General features: G+C 47.1%; 1 protein-coding gene across 12 annotated transcripts in view; it reads right to left on the reverse strand.

Moving 5' to 3' along the window:
- Nucleotides 1–22,734, reverse strand: part of PITPNM2 (phosphatidylinositol transfer protein membrane associated 2) — a 1,944,277-nt gene that overhangs the window by 613,890 nt on the left and 1,307,653 nt on the right. For all 12 annotated transcript variants that reach the window (XM_069619654.1, XM_069619653.1, XM_069619649.1 and 9 more), the window contains one exon: nt 15,207–15,277. In XM_069619654.1, the coding sequence (XP_069475755.1) occupies nt 15,207–15,277 (71 nt within the window). The remainder of the gene's footprint in view (nt 1–15,206; nt 15,278–22,734) is intronic.

The raw sequence follows: 22,734 nt of genomic DNA on the forward strand, positions 1-22,734 counted from the left end.
CCTCCTGTCTTCTTTTTCACGAGGAAGTACCTTGAGTATACTCCGGAGCCCTGGAGCCTCTTCGGGATGAGCTCGATGGCACCTTTTTTGAGCATCGCCCTTACCTCCAATAGCAGTTGAGGGACGTGATTTTCCTTCCTGGCCACGGTGGAATGCGGGGGCACTTTTTTAGTAATTCGAGGGCGTGCCCCTGGGCCAGGGCGTCCAGCACCCAACGGTCAGTGGAGATGGACTCCCAAACGCTGACGAACTTCGCCAGCCGGCCTCCCACCGGGGTGCTTCGGTGGGGGCCCGACACCACTGTCGGTTCAATCTTGCTTGGAGGACCCCTTGCCGCCTTGGCCTCCCTGGCGACGAAGGTGGGGCCCACCTGACTTGCCTCGTCCTCTCTAGGCTTCCTGTGATGAGGAGCGGGCCGCTTGGCGGTACGTAGAGGAGCCACCGCTGAATCCCTTGGAGGCACCCTGCTTGCCTCCGGTGCTCCAAAAGGACGGCCTTCGTTGCCGGAGAACGCCTAGGACCTTAGCTGTCTCTGTGTCCGCCTTGATGGCTTGGAGGGACTCATCCACTGTTTTCCCAAACAGGTTGTTCCCGTCGAACGGCACGTCCAACACCTTGCCTTGTACGTCCTGGTGGAAATCCGTCCCCTTGAGCCACCCTCGTCGTCTAAGGCAAACGCCGTTGCCTTGCTGACGGAAACCGGTGTCAGCAATGTCCGTTGCCACCGTAATGGCGTGGTCTGACGCCACTTCGCCTTCTTGCAAGATCTCCAGGGCCTCAGCCCTCTTGTCATCCGGTAGGAAGACCAACATGGGGGCAATCTTGTACCATAACTCCCTGTCATAGCGGGACACGATCGCGAGTGCGTTGGCCGCCTTAATCGTTGTTGCCGCCGACGAGTTAACTCGTCGTCCCATTGCATCCAGCTTCTTTCCTTCGCCGTCAGGCGGGGAAGTTGACGTTGAGACCGATGCCCCCCCGCTTTCTTCTTGGCCGCTGCTGAGACGACCGAGTCAGGGGTCGGTTGTGCCCTAAGGCACAAAGGGGCTGCGTCGGGGACCGATACTTCTTCTCTTCCCGATCCCTCTTGGCAGGCGTCGTAGACGGGTTCTTGAGAAGGGTGAGACCCTTGTCCCAGATGACTGCCTTCCTCTTGGCATTGCGCCGTTGGTTAAGGAAACCTTCCTTCTTCTTCTCTTCGGGGCAGAGCTGATCCGTCGAGCCTGGTTCCGAATCTTCCATCGGTGGTAAGGGCAATCTCGTCCTCATCTCCGAACATAAGGATTGTATTGCCAACAAAATGGCCGCCGAGTTATCCTGCGGCTCCGGAAGCGACGGGAGCGATGGGTGACTAGGACACTCACCGGTGCCGCCGTCACTCTCGTCATCACCCTCGTCGGGATCCCTCCCATGGGGACGGGCCTCTTCGACACCCTCGTCGAGGCCCTCTAAGACTTCTACCAGCTTCTCCTCAGATGCTGTGTCCGTGTCCACAATGGCCACTGGCCCCCCCCTCATTTTCCGCCGGGGTCTTCACGGGGGTCTTTTCGATGGGTCTGAAAGAGGCTTCCCTCTGCGGAGGCAGGGAGACTCTGGGCCCCGAGGTCGCCTCCACAGGCTGCGCCAAGGCCGCGGTGACTTCCTCGATAGAGGCCTTGGCAGGATGAATCAAGGCCTTCACCGCCTTGGGCGTGCTTGAGGCCTTCACCTTGGGGGGAGGGTCACCGCCTCGCTCTCCCTCGGCCGAATCCTTCGAGATCGACCAGGGCCTCTCCAGAAGCTTACCCGGGTTCTCGGGTTTTCTCTTCCCCGAACCAGAGTGTTGGCTCATGGTTGATGGTGCCGGGGAAGGCGCGCCCTGCCTGGCAGCCGAAGAGCCCGACCGTTCGGCACTCCCTGTGCGCGCGGACTCGCAGTGCTTTGCCTTCTGTTGGGTCCCCGTTGCCGGGCGCCCTCACAGGACTTAGAAGACCGCTCGGACTTCTTCTTTTTCTTCTCACCTGACGGACTCCTTCCTTCCAGCCAGTTGGAGAGACGAAGGTGTCGGTCCCTGACGGTCCGTTCCGACATGTTCCTGCAAAACGCACAGTCCTTCTCCACGTGCGTTTTGTCCTCATGAAGGCAGTAGAGACATTTCGAGTGCTCTTCCTCCTTGAACACATTCTGTAGCTGGCATCCAAGGCAAACCCTGAACATCTTTCCAGGCGTAGAGGTTCCTTTCTCCTGGGCCATGTTCGGGTAGGCCGCAGAAACTTCTGGAATCCTCCAAGAAGCGTAACTCGACGAAATCTTCACCCTTGAGGGGCGTAGAAAAGAAATCCGACACGGATACCCGTTAATCGGATGTAGAGACGTTGGAGCTTGAGGCTCTATTTGACCGAAAAATGAGAAATTCTCTTTGAAAAAGCGCGAAAACGCAGCAAAAGCTCGAGAGCTAAACACGAGGACTCCCAACACTTGAGCGTGCAGTAAAAATCTGAAGATGGCTGCCAGGGGTGGGTTTAGGGAGAGGGTCATTGGCTGGGGGCAGTATGACCCAGAGACCAGTGATTGGTTACTACTGAGAAAGACAGATCAGAAACGAAACTGATACTGATTTTTTCTTTACCAAGGATTCCCGTCCTGACGACGGGGAATATTCATTAGCATGTGAATCCATGCCAGACCCCATGCTGGAGAACACAATATGAGTAGGAGAGCAGTCAATGGGAATGATGCTCTTGGAATTGCACCAGATGATGAAGCGTTTCCATTTATTGGAGTAGCAATGTCTGGTGTTAGGCTTTCTTGCTAAGTATATCCATGCATCTCTGAGGAAGTTGGAGGTGCCCGAACTCTATGATCTCAGGAGCAAGGCTGCTAAGTTGAGAGTCTGCGGGCATGGATGAAGTGTTTCCCCCTTGTCCTGAGATAGCATGTTGTATGGGCAAGGCAGTTTCATTGGAGGAGAGAGAGAGACATCTCCATCAGATGGGAGAACCAGGGTTGGCGTGCCCACATCGGGGCCACCAATATCATGGTGACTGGTTGCTGGTGCATCTTGTGCACAATCTTGTTGAGTAGGGTAGTCGGGGGGGAAAAGCGTAAACAAATTTCCCTGACCATGTTATCCAGAGACCGTTCCCCTTGGACTGGTTCTGAGGATACCTGGAGGCATAATCTGGGCATTGTGAGTTCTCCAGAGTTTGCGAACTAGTCGATCTCTGAGAAGCCCCATTCTCTGAAAACGATGGAGACGATGTCTTCGTGTAATCACCATTCGTACTCTAAGGGCAACAGGAAGTCTCTGCTGAGCACATCTGCCAGAAGATTGAGTTCCCCTGGAATGTGTTGAGACAATAGAAACATCTTGTGTTTGAGAGCCCATTTCCAAATGTTCTGTGCCAGTTTGGACAGCCCTGGAGAGTGAGTGCCCCCTTGCTTGTTCAGGTAGTACATGACCGTGATGCTGTCTGTGAGGATCAGTACTGTCCTTCCCTGCAACTGTGTGTGAAAGGCCATCAGTGCTTTGAATACCGCTAACAGCGTCAACAGGTTTATTTGGTTGGATGCTACTGCTGCGGACCAAACGCTGTGCGCCATCTGTTGAAGGAGGTGAGCCCCCCACCCGGTGAGAGATGTATCCGTTGTGAGAGTGGTTCTACTGCGGGGGTGGTGAAGGTTTTCCCCTTCAAGAGGTTTTCCCTTGCCCACCACTGCAGAGAGAGAACGAGGGCTGCCGAGACAACCACTGGATCGTCCCATTGTCCGCTGGCCTGACACCACTGGCTGCTGAGCCACTCTTGTACTGGGCGTATGCACAAACGTGTGTGAAGAACCAAGTAAATTAGGATCCCTAAAAGTAGCATGGCCTTGCGTACTGTCACCTCTCGACTGGCGACATACTGAGGGATCTGAAACAGCATGTTTTGAACCCTCTTGTCAGCAGGGAAGACGAGGCAGTCTTCTGTCCGAATAAGAGCCCCCAGAAACTGCTTGACTTGGCTGGGGTGGGGTCTAGGCTGGATTTCTTCTCGTTTATGGAGAATCCCAAACTGAAGAAGAGGTCTATCTTCTTTTGAGTGTTCGACAGGCATGTTCCGTAGGAGTCCCCTGTTATGAGCCAGTCGTCAAGGTAAGGATAAACTGGGATGGATTGCCTGCGCAGGTGTGCTGCTGCAACTGCCAGTACCTTTGTAAATACCCTTGCGGCCGAGGCAATGCCGACGGGAAGGACCTTGAACTGATAGTGTTTGTCCTTTATCATGAACCTTAGGTATTTCCTGTGTGCCGGCAACATTGAAATATGAAAGTATGCATCTTTCATGTGCAATGTTGCCATGTAATCCCCCTGTGTTAGCAGGGGAATTACTTCTTCCAATGTTACCAATTCCAAACTTTTGTGGTTTGACAAATTTGGTCGCTGGGCGCAAGTCTAGCACAGGGCGCATGGTGAGATCCTTTTTGGGTACAAGGAAGCATAGTGAATAAATACCCTTGTTTACCTGTAGAACGGGGACGACTTTGATTGCAGCCTTTTCCTGCAGGATCTTCAGGTGTCAGACACCTAGATCTTGGAGGTCTGTATCGAGGTGGCTGGCTGAACTCGATGCAATAATCGTGGGTGACGGTCTTGAGCACCCACTGGTCTGTGGTAATCCCCTCCCATGCATGCAGGAATGTTGTTATACGTCCCCCGACCGGGGAGGCATGGGAGGGGACCCGGATTTCAGAGTCATTTCTGACTGGAGCCCGGGGAGCCTCTGGGGGTGGCGTTGCACCCCCTTCCTTTCCCACGGCTTTGTCCTCTGGGTGGATATGGGTTTGCAGAGGCAGGCCCCTTTCCTGAGGACCAATTGTTGCCTGAGCCATATTGGTTGTGTGGGGAACGAGAGTAGGATTGCCCACAAAAGGAGCAGCAAGAACTCCCCCCAACCCCCTGTTGAAAGGGTCTTTGAATGATCTGATTCAAAGTCTTTAAAGTCTTGTGTACCGGTTTGTTGATTAACGATGCCTGTATCTGTGGTTTGAAACCCGAGTTTTTCAACTAGGCATGTCGTTTTAAAAGGGATTCCCTGGGCCAAGGTACTCCCTGCTGTCTCAGAAGCATCCAAAGTGTTCTGGAGGATGTTGTGGTTCTCCTGCTTACCCTCTGAAACAATCAAAAGCAGGCGAGAACGCACTGGTTCAGGGACCTCTTGTAGACCCTATGCGGGTAGAATATGCTGCTGCAGTAGTGTTTCTTTTCCCAAGAGCATACAACTTTTTACATTCTTTGTCCAGCGGTGCCTTGCCCGTGGACAGGGGGTTGTGTTTTTGGTGCCATGTGTATCGTGTGCGTCCCTGTAGCGGGGGTGTACCTTCCCCATATCGTCATGCCTGGTGGGGCCAGTGACGTTTGCCATAGAGCGCGAGCGCGACGATGTGAGGTCAATGGCAGCCGGATCGGAGCCATTGCCGTCACTTAGTTCCTCATCACTTTTGGCGGCTGCTGCGGCAGGGGAGCTACCCTCGGCCTGCGATATGGCGTAGGCTGCCCACTGCTTCACTCGACGCTCCTTGATCGTCTTAGGATGCAGGATTTGGCAGTACTTAAAGGATGCCTCGTCGTGATGTAGGGGAAGACACTTATTGCACCGCCGGTGCTCGTCTTTCCAGTGGTATTTTCCATTACAGGAAGGGCAACATTTAAATGGTGTCCTGTCGATAGCTCAGGTGTGTGAAAGTGACAGAAAGACCGAAAGGGCAAAGAGAGGGGAGAAGGAAAGACATTCTTGAAAAGTATAGAAACCCCCAGAGTCCACTCTCCCTACTGTATAGGCTGGCCAGAAGGCCCGGCCACGTGGTCGGCAGTGCCGACCGGAGCACCAGCTGTCGAAGTCTGTTCTTTGCTGTCTTCGGCAGCGGATAGGAAGAAGTAATCGAAGAGGGAACGAATAATAAACGACCAGAGATTGGGAAATATAACAATTTTGCAATAGGTAGGAGCTCCACATAAGGCGACCAGCTAGCTAGTTTTGGGTACACTGCACGTCACGTTAGGGATAGTGTTACAGGCACACCCATGTCGATGTCCCCTTCGATCCTCGAAAGACAAGATGCAATACTCTGTGGTTACCACTAGATGTTAGACTATATGCACAGCATGTGATTCTAGGCAGATTAACAAGCATCGGAAATAGTTATATTTAGTTTACTGTGCATATCCCTACCCAGAAAGTTCACAGGTGAACTCTCTGAATATAACATAGGGGGCTCGTACTACCTTCCCTCCCACTATTATATCCAGCTCCTCAGTGTATGGAACCATAGAAATAGCCCCAGAGAATCCCTGCGTTTCACCTGACTCTACCATACATATAAATTGCTTGTTTCCTATTTCCTCCTCCACCAAGGGCTCCTCTTCAGGATGTGCGGTTCTCAATAGGATTGGACACGCGAGTGCCCTCTGTGGGCTGTCCTAATCAGAATATGTATTTGTCACAGGGAATGAAAAAGGGCCGCCCCCGCCATTGTAACTCCTTGGAATGGGGCACCTGTTCCCTCTGTCACCCTGTTGAACTGTGTTCCCTCACCCTGTGGTTGTTGCCCATGTTGCCCCTGCCAGTCAGCCCCATTAGGGAACTGATTTTGACCCCCTCGCCCAAATTGCTGTTGTCCCATTCCTTGAGGTCCTTGGAATCCCTGCCCTGGAGGTGATGACCCATAATAAAATCCCATCCCAAGCCTGTTCCTACACTCCCTTGCAAAATGCCCCCATCTCCCGCAATACCAGCACTGTGATGTTCCCAATCCTCCTCCCAGGGTCCCTATCCCCCAAAAGGCTCCTGCTCTTGCTCCTTGAAATCCTCCTCTTTCCCTTGCTGCTCCTTCATATTGCTACTGTGGGTTGGGGTACTGTCCCCCCCCGACCCCATTGTCCATGTCCTCCTTCGCCCCATAGTGCTGCAAATGTGCCATTCACAATTTGTTGTCCTTTTCCCCTGAACCAGTGCCATCACTGGTATTTGGACGACAATCTTATTTAGTTTCTTTTCCACTAGTTTTGCCTCGTCCGTTTGCTGCATCTGGGTTGTCTCCCTGTCCCGCTCTTTGATTTTCTTACAATGGTGGACTATTATACTTTGTATCTCTGCCCACCCTTTGGCTTCAACTCCCACAATTGTATCTAGTGCTTTCTGGACCTCTTTTGGTAATCCCCTCTTTATGATAAAATAGAAAAATGGTACCAAATGGTCCCCTTGGCCCCCTGTCTCAACTCTCTACATTTCCTGTAACTTAAGAATGAACTTAACTGGGTCCTCATCATCACCCATTGTGCACTACACTAACGTCAGGGGTATCTGGGTACATCCTTTGTAGGGCATCCCATGCCCTTGCCCTTACCTCATTAAAGGCTGCACCAACATGTTTCTTATCTGCAAGACCTACCGCAGAGTACCCAGCCCTTGCCCATATGTCCCCGGCCTGGTCCACAACTATGGCGACCAGTAAACTCTTAAGGTCTCCTAGTGCTAAGGCTACACCTGCTGTTTGTTTTCAAATTAATAGATCCATTTACTAGCTCCGGCTATAAGCTGGGGAGAGCTTTAATCAAATCATTTTTGTCAATTTGAGGCCATGGCACATACTGCGTTATCTATACTCCTTTATGTATAGGAGGCATCTGCATATCTATTTTGTTATTCCTCTGATCTTGTACTACCACGACTAAATCATGTCTATTTCTTGGTTTATCCTTGACGGTGTCTCCCTGTCTGGTCCCCGGGGATCTGTCATCCTAGTTGCCAGTACAAAGCCATCACTCTTGGATCCAGTTCCTGGGGGTGGACAAGTGGGGCAGTATCCCCTGGATGGGAGGTCCTTGGCGAGTGGGTCACCAACGCGTGAGACGCAGTATCCCCCTTCTTCGAACACCTTTTCCCCATCCTACCACGTTGGATATTCTAAAAAACTCCCCTGCCCCCCTTTTTCCTACACAAACTCTTTTGCACAACGTGAAAGACAACAGACTAGCACCAGAGCCGTTACATGACATGTCCCAATACAAGGGTAAGGCAAAGTCAGGCAATTGATCAGAATCACACACACTTGACGGTCCTTTCCCTTCCCCACAGGGATAAAAAGGTGGAGCACGACAGCACACTACAAGCAAGGCAGACTGCATGAAGTGAGAGCTAGCTCAGCATGACAGTTCAAGAGAAGGCAAAAGATGGCGCGAGTCAAGAGGATACCAAGGGGAGAAGTGACCTTGCCCTTATTGACAGATACCCATGAAGCCTCAAGAGAAGGTATTGCAAGACCACGAACAATAGCCTGCGTGTGTTGCAGCAGATTTCAACGGTACCCGGACGCCGCACATGCTGACAGCCAAGCCGGGGAGAGACGCATGGCCCAATGGTACCGGCCTTGACTCTACAAGACAAGAAAGCAAAGCAATTCATCACAGCCGTTGAGTCGAGGGGAGAGCTGATAAAGAAACCGAGCTGTGTTGAACGAAAGTAGCAAGTGGCTAATTGAACATTGAATAAACAAAGAACTGACTGATTACTGCAAAGAGGAAAGCCAGCATAACAGACTCAAACACCACGTGAGTGTGCAGTTGAGAAATGCTAGGTGATTACCCTGCGATTGAACTACAGTAACCACAAGCCCTTAGGAGAAAGGTGAGAAGAGGGGTGGAAGTGGTCATACGGGGGTCGGGTCAAATCCTCCATACAGTCGAACGTCTTTGACCGACAGATGATTGGGAAACAAAAGGGAAACAAAATCCGCTCTGTAAAAAGAGTGCACAAACAGTGCGTTGTGAAGATTGGCAAGAGTGAACCTGGCAGAGGGATGTCCACAGTGATCTGTGTAAAAGAACTATTGAAAGGAACTGTTTAATTGAGCCATTGTGAACCCTAAGGAGGGAGGCTGATGAGTCAAAAGGGGTCCGAGCAAGAAAGAGGGAGATCTGTGGTGGAAAGGCACCACCCAACAGTTGGTTGAGAAAGGAACTTTGTGTTTGAGGTTTGCGCCCGGAAGAGGGGAATCCAGGGGTGAAGTCGTCACCCAAAGCTATAAGTGAAACAGAACTTTGTGTTAGTTTGTTGAAATGATCAGGCCCTCGAAGGCAAGATACTTTTTATTACAAAGAGACTTAACCATCAAAGAACCTGATAGCTGGAACTGAACTGTCGGCTTGTGCTGGGAAAGCTTGAGTGTGTGCTGTGCTCAGGAGATCCATCTTGTCCCATGCTTAAAACGTGCAGAAGGGAGAACCATGGCAATCACATCCTGACTTATTATTTGTCATACTTCTTTCATTATTTGAAACCCTATCCCACACTCTTTCTGTAATTAGTTGTCAGTATTTGGCAATAGCTTTTTTTAGCATAGGACCTTTTTACTTTGACAAGACGCCACAAGGACTGTCTTATTTTTAATTTGATGGTCAGCACTTGCTCCCATCTTAGATTTAGGTTTAGATTCGGTGTTTTTCCAACCTGCACATTGTTTAAATAAGCACCCTTGAACTCTGATCACTTGTGTCTGTCTTTACTGTTGCCACCATGAGTTTCTTACAGGTCATATTGAGGACCTTAGTCTAATGAGTCTGTTAGGTCATCTTGTTCAACTGCAGGAGCTGGTCTACTCCATCCTAGGAATTCTACCACTCTGGACATTAGGCTTCTGTATGATGCATCCACATGATCAGCTGGGTCCGGTTTCTCAAAATCTAGCTATGGGGTGGTGTCTACCCCACAAGCTGTCTGTAGGGTGTCTTCTAGCTCCCTAACCCTGGTCTCTTCAGAAATGAAACATTCAGGGACATTAGTTTTCTTATGAATACTAGGGGTATCCAATTGAAGACCACATACATGGGTTTAATCTGATGTTTCATCGGCCTCCATATATTAATATGAAGGACCTGAAAATATCTTTTTGGTAGCGGTTTAAAAACCTTTTCCTGACTTTTTTTGTGGTAAAGGCCTCAATGAATGTACAGTCTGGTTGATGTTTTTAGTATCAGCGTCGATGGCATCACAGTGTCGACATCAGTGGTGTCGATGGAATCAACAATTTAGCCTGTGATTCGAGGGACTCGACGATTTCTTGTCTTGTCGAGTACTGAAAGACTCTTGAGAAGTCTTAGTCTTATGACCCGGGCTCGAGGGCAGACAGGGTTTTGGCTTGGCCTTATGATCGTCGACTGTAGCATGGCCACTTTTCTTCTTTCGAGGAAGACGAGGCCTCCTCGAAGATTTTGACCATTTTATTCCTAAAGAGTTCCCACTCATCTTTAGTCGGGCTCGTGGGATGACCCAAATTTCAAAGGAGTGGAAGGGGGTTTGGGGTCAATCCTACCCACTGATAGTTTAGCTTTACGCTCTTTAAAGGCTTTACCTGTCATCGACTGACAGGATCGACTGTCAGTGGTTACATGCTCTACATCCGGGCACCAAATGCATGTCTTATGCAGGTCCGTGATTGACATTTTGGCGCTGCATTTTAGGCTCTCTTTGAAGCCTGTCTTCTGAGTTTTTGGAGCTGATGACGTGGCCATTTTCTAAACATTTTCGTAGAAAACTGAAGCGCGCCATAATTCTCGAAGCAATCGCATTTGTGGAAAAATGCAACTGAAGCCAACGGGCGCTTTGTGTGGTATATGTACTTGACGATGACATCAGCCGAGATGGACGCCCTCGGGGGACATCTAGTCAACCGTCTCGACGCACAGAGCCCTCTGCCGCGAGAACATTTTTTCCGAAGCTGGAAACAAAGATATCATAAGATGAGGAATATGTGAGAGGACACAATCTATTTGAATACATGGTTATTTGCTTAAACTTCCAATATTGTGGAACTCCTCAGAAACCATAGGCTCACGTGTTTATAGACTCAGAACGTAGAACTCCTCAGAACATAGAAAGTCACTGTTTTTTTCTTCAATCCAAACGTTTTACAGTTAAAGAGAACAGTAGTGGAATCTGAGGGGTTTTCCCCAACAGAGAAATCATTCCCAGGTGTGAGGTCCCATTAAAGTGATTGACCATGAGTAAAATCGTGCCAATACCAGGGTGAAACAATGGCCATCCATGGCTTACACTGCAGAAATGTGCTTGGTATCTGTTACTACACAGTAATTAATTTTTTCATGTTGAATTTCTTGCTTGACTCAATATAAATATCGCAACACATGTCCTCTTGTCTTCTTTTTGGTTAACAACTGTAACCCTTTTTATGTATATGTTTTTAATATGTTGTTCTCTCAATTAAACTTTGTTTTATACGTATTACTTAAAGTGTGATCTTCTATAGCTAGTTTAAGAAATTACTCGTTTTTTTTAATAGCCCCCCACCACGCCTAAGGTAGGGGTAGCCTAGTGTCTATTCCCCTTTTTTCTTACACTAGAGAACCTACAGAGGAGCGTCCAGACAAGAATGATCCCGTGCACAAAACTTTGAGACACTCTCTAAGCAAGGCTTGAGGTGTATGTTAACTATGTGAAATGAAAGCATGGCCTATACAAAATGGAGGATCTGGAAGGATGAGAGACACACAGGGACAAGGATACAGATGAACTGTAGGTGTAGGTGTTGTACTCACTCTCAATTAACTCTTGTCCACTGTCATTTAGAAGGAATGTTGAAAACAGAAACATCCAGCCTTTTGATTAGGTAGTCATAAAGGTTTTCAGGCAACAGATAGGGGGAAATCAAACTGCATGAAACAGAAGTTGTCTGGTGATCACATTCTTGCCTCTGGATCCAGGAATTCAAGTTAAAGCCCCTGCTTGACTAAACTGGGTGATCCTGAGCAAAATCACATAATAGTGTACCGCCTTAATGACCTTATCTGTCAACATTAGGAGCTTATAAAGAATCTAACCTTACCTACTAAGAGCTATATGAAAACGTGGCATTCTCAACACAGACAAATTGGAGGGTTTGCTATAAAACATTTGCCAAAGCCTTGGGCAACTCTCAATACACATGACTGATGTCGAGATGGCTGTCCGCACTGAGTAGGTGCCATCAATTATGCAAGATGGAGAGGAACATATCTTCCACTTCCTTTTTTTGGGAAGAAACCTTTATTTAGACTATAGAAGATAAAGTGCCATTTCTGAATTGTTTTCCTGTCGCACTCCCATCCTCAGCCAACACCATATTCCGAGGCCCTGGCGATCATCCCATTTAATTTGCCGTTGATCGGTCTCCTTTCATAATTGCATTCATCATACCGTCAGTTCAACGTGTGACTCATGCTCACCACCTGATGTTTATAAGTAATCGCCTGGAACATTTCCCTCCCACTCGGCTTTGAGGTTATTTTAGTGAAAGCTTGATCTAAATTAAATAAGTAATTACATTTAGCTGAAAATGCATAACCATCAAGAGAGCCGCCAAGTTGCTCATTAAAAGAGAAATTCATGTATTTATATCCAAAACTTCTCTCCGTGCAGTGTTAAAGAAAAATAGAACATCAGCCAATTTTATCTCTTATGCAGACAAAACTTTTGTATGAATCACATTCTTTAAAGGCACATTATGTCTGCTTGTTTGTGGCCACTACTGCCTGATTATGGATGGATAGAAGATCTGATATCCTGCTTTCCTAGTTAAAAAAATTAACAACGTTATAAAAAAGTTAACGTAATTTTACTACTCAAATATTTAAGTAAGAACAATGAAGTTGTCTACCGAGGAGCATCATGTTTCCAGATATCTTGCAGCAGGTACCTGGAGGAGGACCTTGCCCAATGGGAGCTCTACATAAAACAAACAAGGTGTCTATTTCTCACAACTAACCACTCAGCCCACAACCTCTGGGGCAAACATACGGCATGGGCTTTCTGTCACTGCCGAATCACAACTCTGGTCAAAATACTTACACTATTTCTTCTCCAACACCCAGCCTCTGGGGTAGTGGGTGGGTGTCCCTCTAACGCCAAGTGATCGCCGCATGACAAATGGGTTGGTTAGAAGTGCCCAACGTAAACAATGCCTGCAAAATGAAAGACGATAATCTATGGGTCCTGAATCTCGTCATATAACTGACTCTGATTATTAACCAGGATCTGAAAAGAGATTCCCTGATTACTACCTGACAACAAAGTGAAATCAAGGGACCCATAGAGAATTTCCAACCCGATATTCAAACCCAGTGTGAAGATGGTACCATTGAACCTTTACCCAGTGAATTAGTGAATTAGTTTGTCTAGGCCTTGCATTAACAATGCAATGCAATCTCCTTTCAAGAGCATAGATAATGTTATCACTGAAGCGCTTGCTAACTGCAGCTTGGAAGAATCAAAACGAAGGGTGCCGGAAATTGGCAGATTATACTTCTCTCCTTTATCTGTGATCTAAATAAATGTGAGATTGTCATGGATTTTTAAGAGTGGATCAACTCCTTTGACTCCTTTATCCCTCAATCTGAAAGGGTAGACATGGAATGCCAAACAATCCGTTTTTCAACCATGGCTATCATCAGTAAAGCAGATGTAAGCTGTCAAATGTACTTAGAGCCAGGCTGTGATCTATTGGCTTCTAAGGATCTGCCTCCTGTAGGTCACACCACACCATATGGCCTTGATATTGGTGCAGTCATGCCGCCTGACTCTAGTACTCCAGTTTGTAATGCAGTGTGAATTGTTCAAATCCTCCGGTAATTAGGTGCTTGATGATTGAATCAACACATAATTTCATGACGAGAGACATTGTAAGGCTTCAATGCCTGAGATTGTGGATCTACATTTAAAAAGTTTAGTTGCAGATAAAAGGAACATTGTTAATGTGAACACATTGGAAAGACCTGAGCCGAGAGAAGCCCCCAGAATAAAGTTTTGGACTGGTAACAGGGAGCTGTTTTAGAACTCAGGATTTCAGACCTTTGCAGAGGATTCATATTAAGGAGTGGTTCTTGATTGAGGGCTCTGACTATATTCGTATTGGTTGCGGAGACAGTAATGTTCCATCTTTTTTGAGCCATAGTAATTCCTTGGGAGGACTCTCATTCACCACAGGACTAAGAACCGTTATTAATTGTTTTTTTTCTGTTTTATTTTATTATGCTTATTATTTTTCATTTAGGTCTGTTATTTGTGTTGTATGTATTGTAGCGCTCTGAGGACCATGGGAAAGTTGGCGCTTTATAAAAAATTAAAAAAGAAAAAAACAACGAAGAGAATGTTACCACCAGAAGGATGAAGAACATATTTATTGGGTAGTGTAGGAGGCGGAAAGGTGACAGAGATTTGTGTGGTGGTACAGGGGGCGAGAAAAGGCTGTCCATCCGGAAACCAAACACCTAGGAGGGGGAAGGAGGTGGAAGTCCTTAAACTCTGTGTCAGAGAGAAAGGAACACGATGCTGAGATACCATCACTATATCTGAGGAGGTTGGATGTGAACAAGTATCCCTTCTTGCAAAAAAGAACAGGAAGGTTCCAGCAGAGCCAGTTAGCCCACATATGAATGTATATAAGTGGTCCATGAAACTGTGGGGCCGGCCTCTTTGGGGGGGGTGTAGAAGGATGTCCAAGAGGGTGCGAGGACCTTCTAAAAAGGAGGACGTAGACTGATTTTAACGGGCAAATTTAACAGAAATAGCATTTGGGGGGACCCTGCTCAAAATACTTTTAATGAAAGGGGCTCCGCTTAAAACATTTGGAGACCAGCAATTTTGAGGAATTGTGAGGTGGCATGAGATGTACCTTGGGCACCAGTGAGACTACACAAGGTGAGGGGTGTCCCGGTTATCAGGACCCTGGAGCAGGAAGGTGGTCAACTAATCAAATCAACAACATCCCAGGCATCAACCCAATAGTCTGGAAGAGGGGAGTGGGTCCTGGAATAGCTCACACAATCACTTGACCTGCTGGAGAAGGCGTTCCGACTGATCCAAGTCTGAAGCAAACTAGCCACAGTAGGCCTACCATCACAAGTCAACAAGGGTTCTGGAACTCTGCAAACCCACAACCCGAAGACAAAGACTTGGGTTTACTTCTAATTAGTTGCAGTTTCATTGATCAGAATAAACTCTCTTCTGTTATTGAACCCAACCAATGTGTCAGCCTCTTTGTGCATCACATTTGGATACCAGGTCATCACAAGAATGTATTCACTTCTGTAGAACATTTAAACACACAAAATACAACTGTGCACAAAGCACACACCGAATCACTTAGGACAGAAGACATATTTGTACTCTGGAGTAAGTTTAATTTGGAGCCCTTACCTCAATGATGCTTAATCTCTCCACACTGGAACTCACAGCGTAATCAGCAGATGTTTCATGATATAAATCATCTGGAACAGAGGAGCAGAGGTCAGATATAATTGTATATATCAAAATGAAGAATAGAAAAGAGACCATCTGAGTAACAGTTTATCTAACATTACATGTATTTTTACATTACAGGGCACATTAAGAAATGTGAGAAAAAATTGAATAAAGAACAAGACACAGAATGCTAACAGGAACACTCAGAAACCACAATATTGGTGTCCAAACTGAGGCACACAGTCTCTGAAAATAAACTGCTAGAAGATGAGACAGTGAGTAGGTCTCAGTGTTAAAAGATGAAGAAATCAACATGATTCGGGAAGTGACATGGGGCCAGAGTTGAGCATCGTTCAAAGGGGCATAAACCTTTGTGTTGAAATGGATATTCTGTGAGTCATGGGTGAATATTGACTTGCCCATGACTCACAGGATTACGGCTGACAATGGCTGCTCCACCTCCATATGTGCCCATTCAGGCATAGAATGTAGGCATCTGGGCATCTACAGTGGAAGCTCACAATAGCTAACACCTGATGACAGGACAGTGTTTGGAAAATAAGGGTTACTGTGGTAGATCAGGGTAGGTTCAGGAATACAGACATTCCGGCATACATACGGCGGTGCAGAGATACAAGCTCAGAGTTTGTTATTGGGAAATTCTGGAAATAGGTAGGTTTTACATTCTTTATGGAAGACGTTGAATTGAAGAGCCAAGAACTGACATTACTATTGAAACAAAAGTAGAATGCTTGTGTGCAAACTCAGGTGGGATGGATCAAATCCCTTAAGCAAGGTAGGCAATCATCTGAGGTGCCAGCCAGCAGGTCCCATCATCAGAGCAAGCAGAAATGTATATTAAGCTTTGACAGGAAAGCGGAAGAGGGCAACCAAACATAGGGTGGCAAAGATCCCTGCATAAGCCCTAGAAACTATAAAGGATAACACAAGTACACATGGGCTTGGGATACATGATTCCAACGTTTTTGATCCCCACATCATAGATTACAGCTGCACAATGGTGGTAGATATGGAACAGTATTTTTAGTAACAGTCTGCAACAGGAGCCACCACCACTGAAAGTGCTTTGCTTGGGAGATAAGAGCTGGTGGATCCAGCTGAAAGTTGCAGAATGAAATATTTCCTTACATGTCAATGCCCTAACTTGTGGTTTCAAAATCTGTAATTGGCAGGAACTAAGCCCTACCCTTGAATGTTTTCTATAATTTAAGGTAATGGCTATTCCACTGAATTATGATTTTTAACTAATGCGCTCATCATTATTTTTACACTTAAATATATAATGGGTAACATATATTATGGTTCAGAGATACCATCATAGGGTTCTGTCTGTAAATGACGAGAGATAAATATGTATATACATCTGGACAATAATGATACCTAGTAGACACTGAAACTACCATGCTGAAACATTTGCTCATTTGAGCAAGCGGGCAACCAATTCTCTCATCTTCCTGACACATTCCGGTGTTGGGAAGACGCACCCCTATACGGTGCCCCAGTGCAGGTCGATAAACTGAATGATCTGGGTTGGCTGAAAATTAGATTTCTCTTGGTTATGTAAGGAACTCATGGTGGCAACAGTAAAGACACACAAGTGATCATGATTCAAGGGTGTTTATTTAAGCAATATGCAGGCTGGAAAAATGCCTAATCTAAACCTCAATCTAAGATTGGAGCAAGCGTCAACCATCAAATGAAAAATAAGGCAGTCCTTGTGGAATCTTGTCAAAGTAAAAAGGGCCCACACTAAAAAAAGCATTGCCAATTCCCCAACAACAAAGCGTGTGGGATAGGGGTTTCAATAAAGAAAGAAGTGTTCACAAATAATAAGTCAGGATGTGATTGCGAGGGGTCTCCCTTCCCCACATATTAAGCATGGGACAAGATGGATCTCCTGAGTACAGCACACACTCGAGCTTTCCCAGCATGAGCCGACAGTTCAGTTCCAGCTATCAGGTGCTTCGATGGCTAAGTCTCTTTGTAATGAAAAATCGCTTGCCTTTGAGGGCCTGATCATTTCAGCAAACAAAAACAAAAGTTCTGTTTCACATATGGCTTTGGGTGACGACTTCACCCGTTGGTCCCCTCTCTTCCAGGCACAAACCCCAAACACAAAGTTCTGTTTTACGTATGGTTGTGGGTGACAACTTTACCCCTGGGTCCCCTCCTCCGGAGCAAACCCCCAAACACAAAGTTCCTTTCTCAGCAAACTTTGGGTGGTGACTTTCCACCGTTGGATCTCCCTCCTTCGGGCTCGGACACCTTTTCAATCGTCAGTGCCCCTCCTTCGGGTTCACAATGGACCCCTTGTACTTACAAATCACAATGTCATTTTAACACGTATCACTGCGGACATCCTTACGCCGGGTTCACTTCTGTCAACACAATGTTCCAGGGACTTCAGATTTCGTACCTTCTTGTTAGCATCCCTCCGTCAGGTTGTCTCTTGCCAAGTACTGTTTGTGTACTTTTCATACCATGCGCGATTAGATTGCCTTAGTTTCCCAATCATCTGCCGGTCAAAGACTTTCAACTGTAAGGAGGATTTGACAAGACCCTTGTATGACCACTTTGATCCCATTCCGCCTTTTCCTATGGCCTTCTGGTTACTGCAGTTCAATAGCAGGGTAATCGCCTACCGTTTCTCGAGTGAACACCCATGTGGTGTTTGATTCTGCTATGCTGGCATTCCCCTTTTTTATTAATAGTTTGTTTACAATTCAAATCAGCTGTTTGCCGCTTTTCATTCAAAACGTTTCAGTTTCTTTATCGTTTCTCCCCTTGACTCACCGGGTGTGTTGAATCACTTTGCTTTCTTGTCTGTAGAGTCAAGGACGGTACCATTGGGCCATGCGTCTCTCCTCGGCGTGGCCGTCAGCGGAGGAGGTGCCCGGGTACCATGAAAATCTGCTGCAACACACAATGGCTATTGTCCACGGCCTTACAATTCCTTCTCTTGAGGCTCCACGGGTCTCTCTCGATAAGGGCAAGGTCACCTCTTCCCTTGGTATGCTCTCCACTCGCGCCGTCTTTCTCCTCCTCTTGAACTGCAGTGCTGAGTTAGCTTTCACGTTGTGTGGTCTGCCTTGCTCATAGTGTGCTTTCTTGCTCCACCTTTTATCCCTGTGGGTAAAGGACAGGGCCGTCAGGTGTGTGAGGCTTTGGTCAATTGCCTGACTTTGCCTGGCCCTCATGTTTCTTTCGTGTTGTGCAAAAGTGTTTGTGTCGGAAAGGGGGCGGGAGGGTAGTGTTTTAGAATATCCTACGCGGTAGACTGGGTAAAAGGTGTTTAAAGAAGGGGGATACCACATCTCACCCGTCAGTGTCCCACTCCCACTGCCCAAGGAGCCCCATCCAGGTGATCCTCCTGCACTGGTCCACCCCCAGGAACTTGATCCAAAAGCGATGGCCATGACCTGGCCACCTGGATGACAGATCCCCGGGGACTAGACAGGGAGACACCTTCAGGTTTCGCACAGTTGAATGAAAGGCCTAGTTTGAACACAGGGTCCAGACGAAAAGGTGTGCCCTCTTTCAACACGAGCATTTGGGCACCAGCCGTTTTGGTCCAGCAGCGTGGGTGTGGTTACCCTTTTGGCGTGCCGTGTTGGCCTTACCAGGACCTCCAGCGCTGTATGTGTCCTTAAATGCATTGACATCCCTCACACTAATAAAAGTGTTTAGGATGACAGTATATTTAAGGAATACACGGCTCACTCAGCAAATGGATGTTCAATCCACTTTAAGTGAACTGTGAACACTCCATTATGAGTGAGTGGAGTTTTCAGTTAAAGTGTTAGATGGAGCTTACCATTACTGAGTGTGCCTTGTACAACTCAAATATTTTTCAAAGAAACAAGCTGGGGTTAGATCGCTGTCTTCGGTTGGGACCTCTCTCTGGAACAACCTCCCTGACATTCTAAAACCTGAGGAGAACCATCTGCGGTTCCGGAAGCGCCTGAGGACCTTCCTCTTTGCTTCTGCCTTTGCTCCCCCTCTCCCCTGCTGATCTGCTCTTTCTTGGCACTGTGCACCTGGCCACCCTCTGTCCCCTAGGCCTAGGTACCTGCTCACCCTGCCACCCTCCTGCACTGCCTCCTGGCCACCCCTTGCACTGGGGACTGTATCTGTATCCATACAGTCCCCTCTTCCCCCTCCTTCTGCACTTATCAGACTTACTCAGTTCTGCTGCCGCAAACACAGCACTTACCACTTCTTGGCTGCACTACCACTGTTTATTGCCTCCATTATCTGTTTATTTGTATTTATTATTATTTATCTGTTCTCCTCTGCTCCACACTTTCCACTCTCCCCCTTCAATGCACTTTCCCCCTTTCGTTTTCCAATGCACTTGCATGTTCTCGATGTCACAGGGTCTAGTAAGAGCATTGTGTTCTCTGCTTTTCCCCTCCCTTGCCTTGTCGTGCTGTGAAATAAACTATCATATCATATATTGTCATCCTAAACACCACATTTGTTAGTGTATTTGGGATGACAATATATTTAAGGACAAATACGGCGCTGAAAGGTCCTTGCGCTCGGTTGACCACGGCCAACACAGAGCACCAGACGGGTAACTGCACACAAGGTGCTGCGTCGAAGCGGCCGGCGCCCAAACGCTTGCAGGCAAATATCCTGCTTTGCCAGAAGAATGATCCAGGCCGACCTGGTTTACTCTCCTCAAGCCGCACATATCAACCAGTCAGCCAGGTACTGATAAATATGAATAAATATGCCTCCAACAGAGATGATCCCCGAACATCACCATCAGCTTTGTGAAGACTCTTGGGGCTGCATTCAGACCAAAGGTCCCCACTCTGTACTGGAAGTGCATACCTCCCAATGACAGGCATAGACATTGCCTGTGTGGAGGCAAATTAAGACATGGTGGTAAGTGTCCTTCAGGCCCACTGCGCATAAACAATCATCTTGCCAAAGATGCAAAGAGCACAGTGCATGTGAGCATTTCTATGAGTAAACAGAGGTTGAGGTGTCATTTCCAGCACTGTCCTCAGCCACACCGGGTTCTTCATGGGGTCAGTGAACACCATGAAACGGAATCATTGACCTATCCGAGAGGAGGGGACATACTCCATGGCTGTCATTTCCAGGTGTTTCGACACTTCCTGGAGGAGAACTGCAGCACCTGCCTGCCTCAAAGAGGGAGTAGAGTAGGGAGAGGAGTTGGAGGAGGAGGGAATGGGGGAATGGGTAGCGTGTAGCCCCTGGAGACCACAGAATATATCCATGGATCCCCAGAGATGATGTGTCAACCTGCTTTAAAATCTAAAGTTCTGGTTCCGACTGAAGATGGGTGGACACCAGAACGATGATATAATTTGGCTTTCTCTCCCTGTGGAAGGACGTGGAGCTTGCGGTATTATATAAGCCTCTGGTAGCTGTGAGTTGCTTTTTCCTGGGAATGATGAGCGACCATTCTGACTGGCTCTGTCTGCTTTCCAGGAAGCCTCTGAATCCACTAGGTGCTTGCTCTAAAGTATTGTCTTGAAGAAGTGCTAGAGTGCAAGGTTCTCTTTAGATGATGTGTTAAGAATGCAAGGGACAATGCTGTAACATTGAATGTCTTTTGTTATGAGCTCCTCATAAGAGGTATGGAAGAACTTTGCCCCCTCAAAAGGTAAGTCCAGGATCTTATCCTGTACATCTTGTTCAAAGTTGGAAGAATGCAGCCACACTATCCTTTGCATGTCTGCACCAGTACTCATTCCTTGCGACGCTGTGTCAATATGATGATCGGAAGCATCCAGAAGATCTTATGGTATGGACGTGGCATGTACCAGGCTCTCTGCTCACCGCTTGGCATAGTACACTTTCCTCTATTCTTATTCTTTTAGATCTTTTAGATCTTTCTGCTGATTTCAACACGGTTTATCATCCCACTCTACACTTTCATCCTTGGGTATTACAGGTTCTCCTCTCACTTGGTTTAAGCCCTATCTCTCTGGCCATACCTATTCAGTTTCTCGGCCGTGTCAGCTCTCTCCACCCCGTACTCTTCTTTATGGTGTCCGTCAGGGCACATTTCTTGGCCCTCTTATTTTCTCTCTATACTATTCCTCTCTCTTCTCTTCATACAATCTGTCCTGCCACTTCTATGTGGACGATTCTCAAATCTTTTCTCCTTTTCTGGGTTTAATGATGCTCGCCACTCCAATGTCTCTGCTTGTCTTTCTGCCATGCAAGCTTGGATGGCTACTCACATTCTCCAATTGAATTCCTCCAAAACTGAGGTTCTTTACTTTTCTTCTTCATCCCCATCTCCCCTTTCATCCACGTTGTCTCTTCTATTTCCTCTTCGAGTTCTGTTTGACTCTTCTCTCTCCTAGTCTTCTCACATTTACCTCACTGCCTGCAAGTGTCGCTTTATCCTTTTTAATCTCTGCCATCCTCACCCTTTTCTGTCTTTTCAAGCCACTAAGCTTCTTGTTTTCACCCTTATTTTTTCTCATATTGATTATTGATCTTCTCTGTTGATTGGACTGCCGTCTACTCGCCTTTCTCCTCTATCGTTTTATCTATAGTTCTGATATTCACTTACTTTTTAAACTATCCTTTCAGCTGGTTGTTCCCAAACCCCCCTCTGCCTCATCCCGTTTCAGCTCTTTTTCTCTTTTGGCCTCCCTTCATTGGAATTCCCTTCCTCTTCTACTTATTCTCTCTTCCGCACTGATCTCAAAACCAATTTTCTATCCCGTTCGTCTTCTTCATGACTTGCTTATCTCATTGCCCATTTATGATTGTACCATTGTTTTCTTAATTGTTGTAATGGCGCTGGGAGAAAGCGCAAAATGAATCAGAATGAATCAAATTAGTCATAGTGGCTTGAAAGGCTGCTTGCTTTTCTACTAACAACTCATTCTGCAACTCTGACAGCTCCCTTCAGAGTGCTTGGTTGGCTGATGCTAGCAACACATCCTGTTAGCATGTCGAAGGGGCAGGGTCGCGTTTGCATAGACTTGCTTCGTAAGTGAGTTTATTAGGGAATTGTATAGGAAGTAGATGATGATGTGAAAGATGTGGAAGTGAACCCCATGAAAGAAGGAAGCTGCGGCTACAACAAAAACTTAGGGTAGTGGGCACACCTTCAAATTAACTACATCAGATTGCACCTGTCTATACCTCTGATCCATTGGTTTATTGAAAAGATTTGCTGAGCGTGGCTTGGACCCTACTATTTTAGCCGCATTGGCCAGAATGTCCTCCTGGATAACAATTCCTCAGCGATCTGCTGCCTTTAAGACCAACATGCCAGACAAAACCTTGGGTCACTATGGGGATCAACTGGAGCCGGAAGGCATAGAAACTCAGCCACACCTTTATCATGAAAAGATCTGGCAGAGGACAGAAGCTCCTGCTCAGTCTCGTTCTGCAGCGATTCATCCATGCCTGTGTCAGTAAGCGCCCCATTAGAACTGGAAGGCCCAGAAAGGACTCTCCT

The sequence above is a fragment of the Ambystoma mexicanum genome, chromosome 10, assembly GCF_040938575.1.
Source record: "Ambystoma mexicanum isolate Mex_15411 chromosome 10, UKY_AmexF1_1, whole genome shotgun sequence".
Taxonomy (NCBI): domain Eukaryota; kingdom Metazoa; phylum Chordata; class Amphibia; order Caudata; family Ambystomatidae; genus Ambystoma; species Ambystoma mexicanum.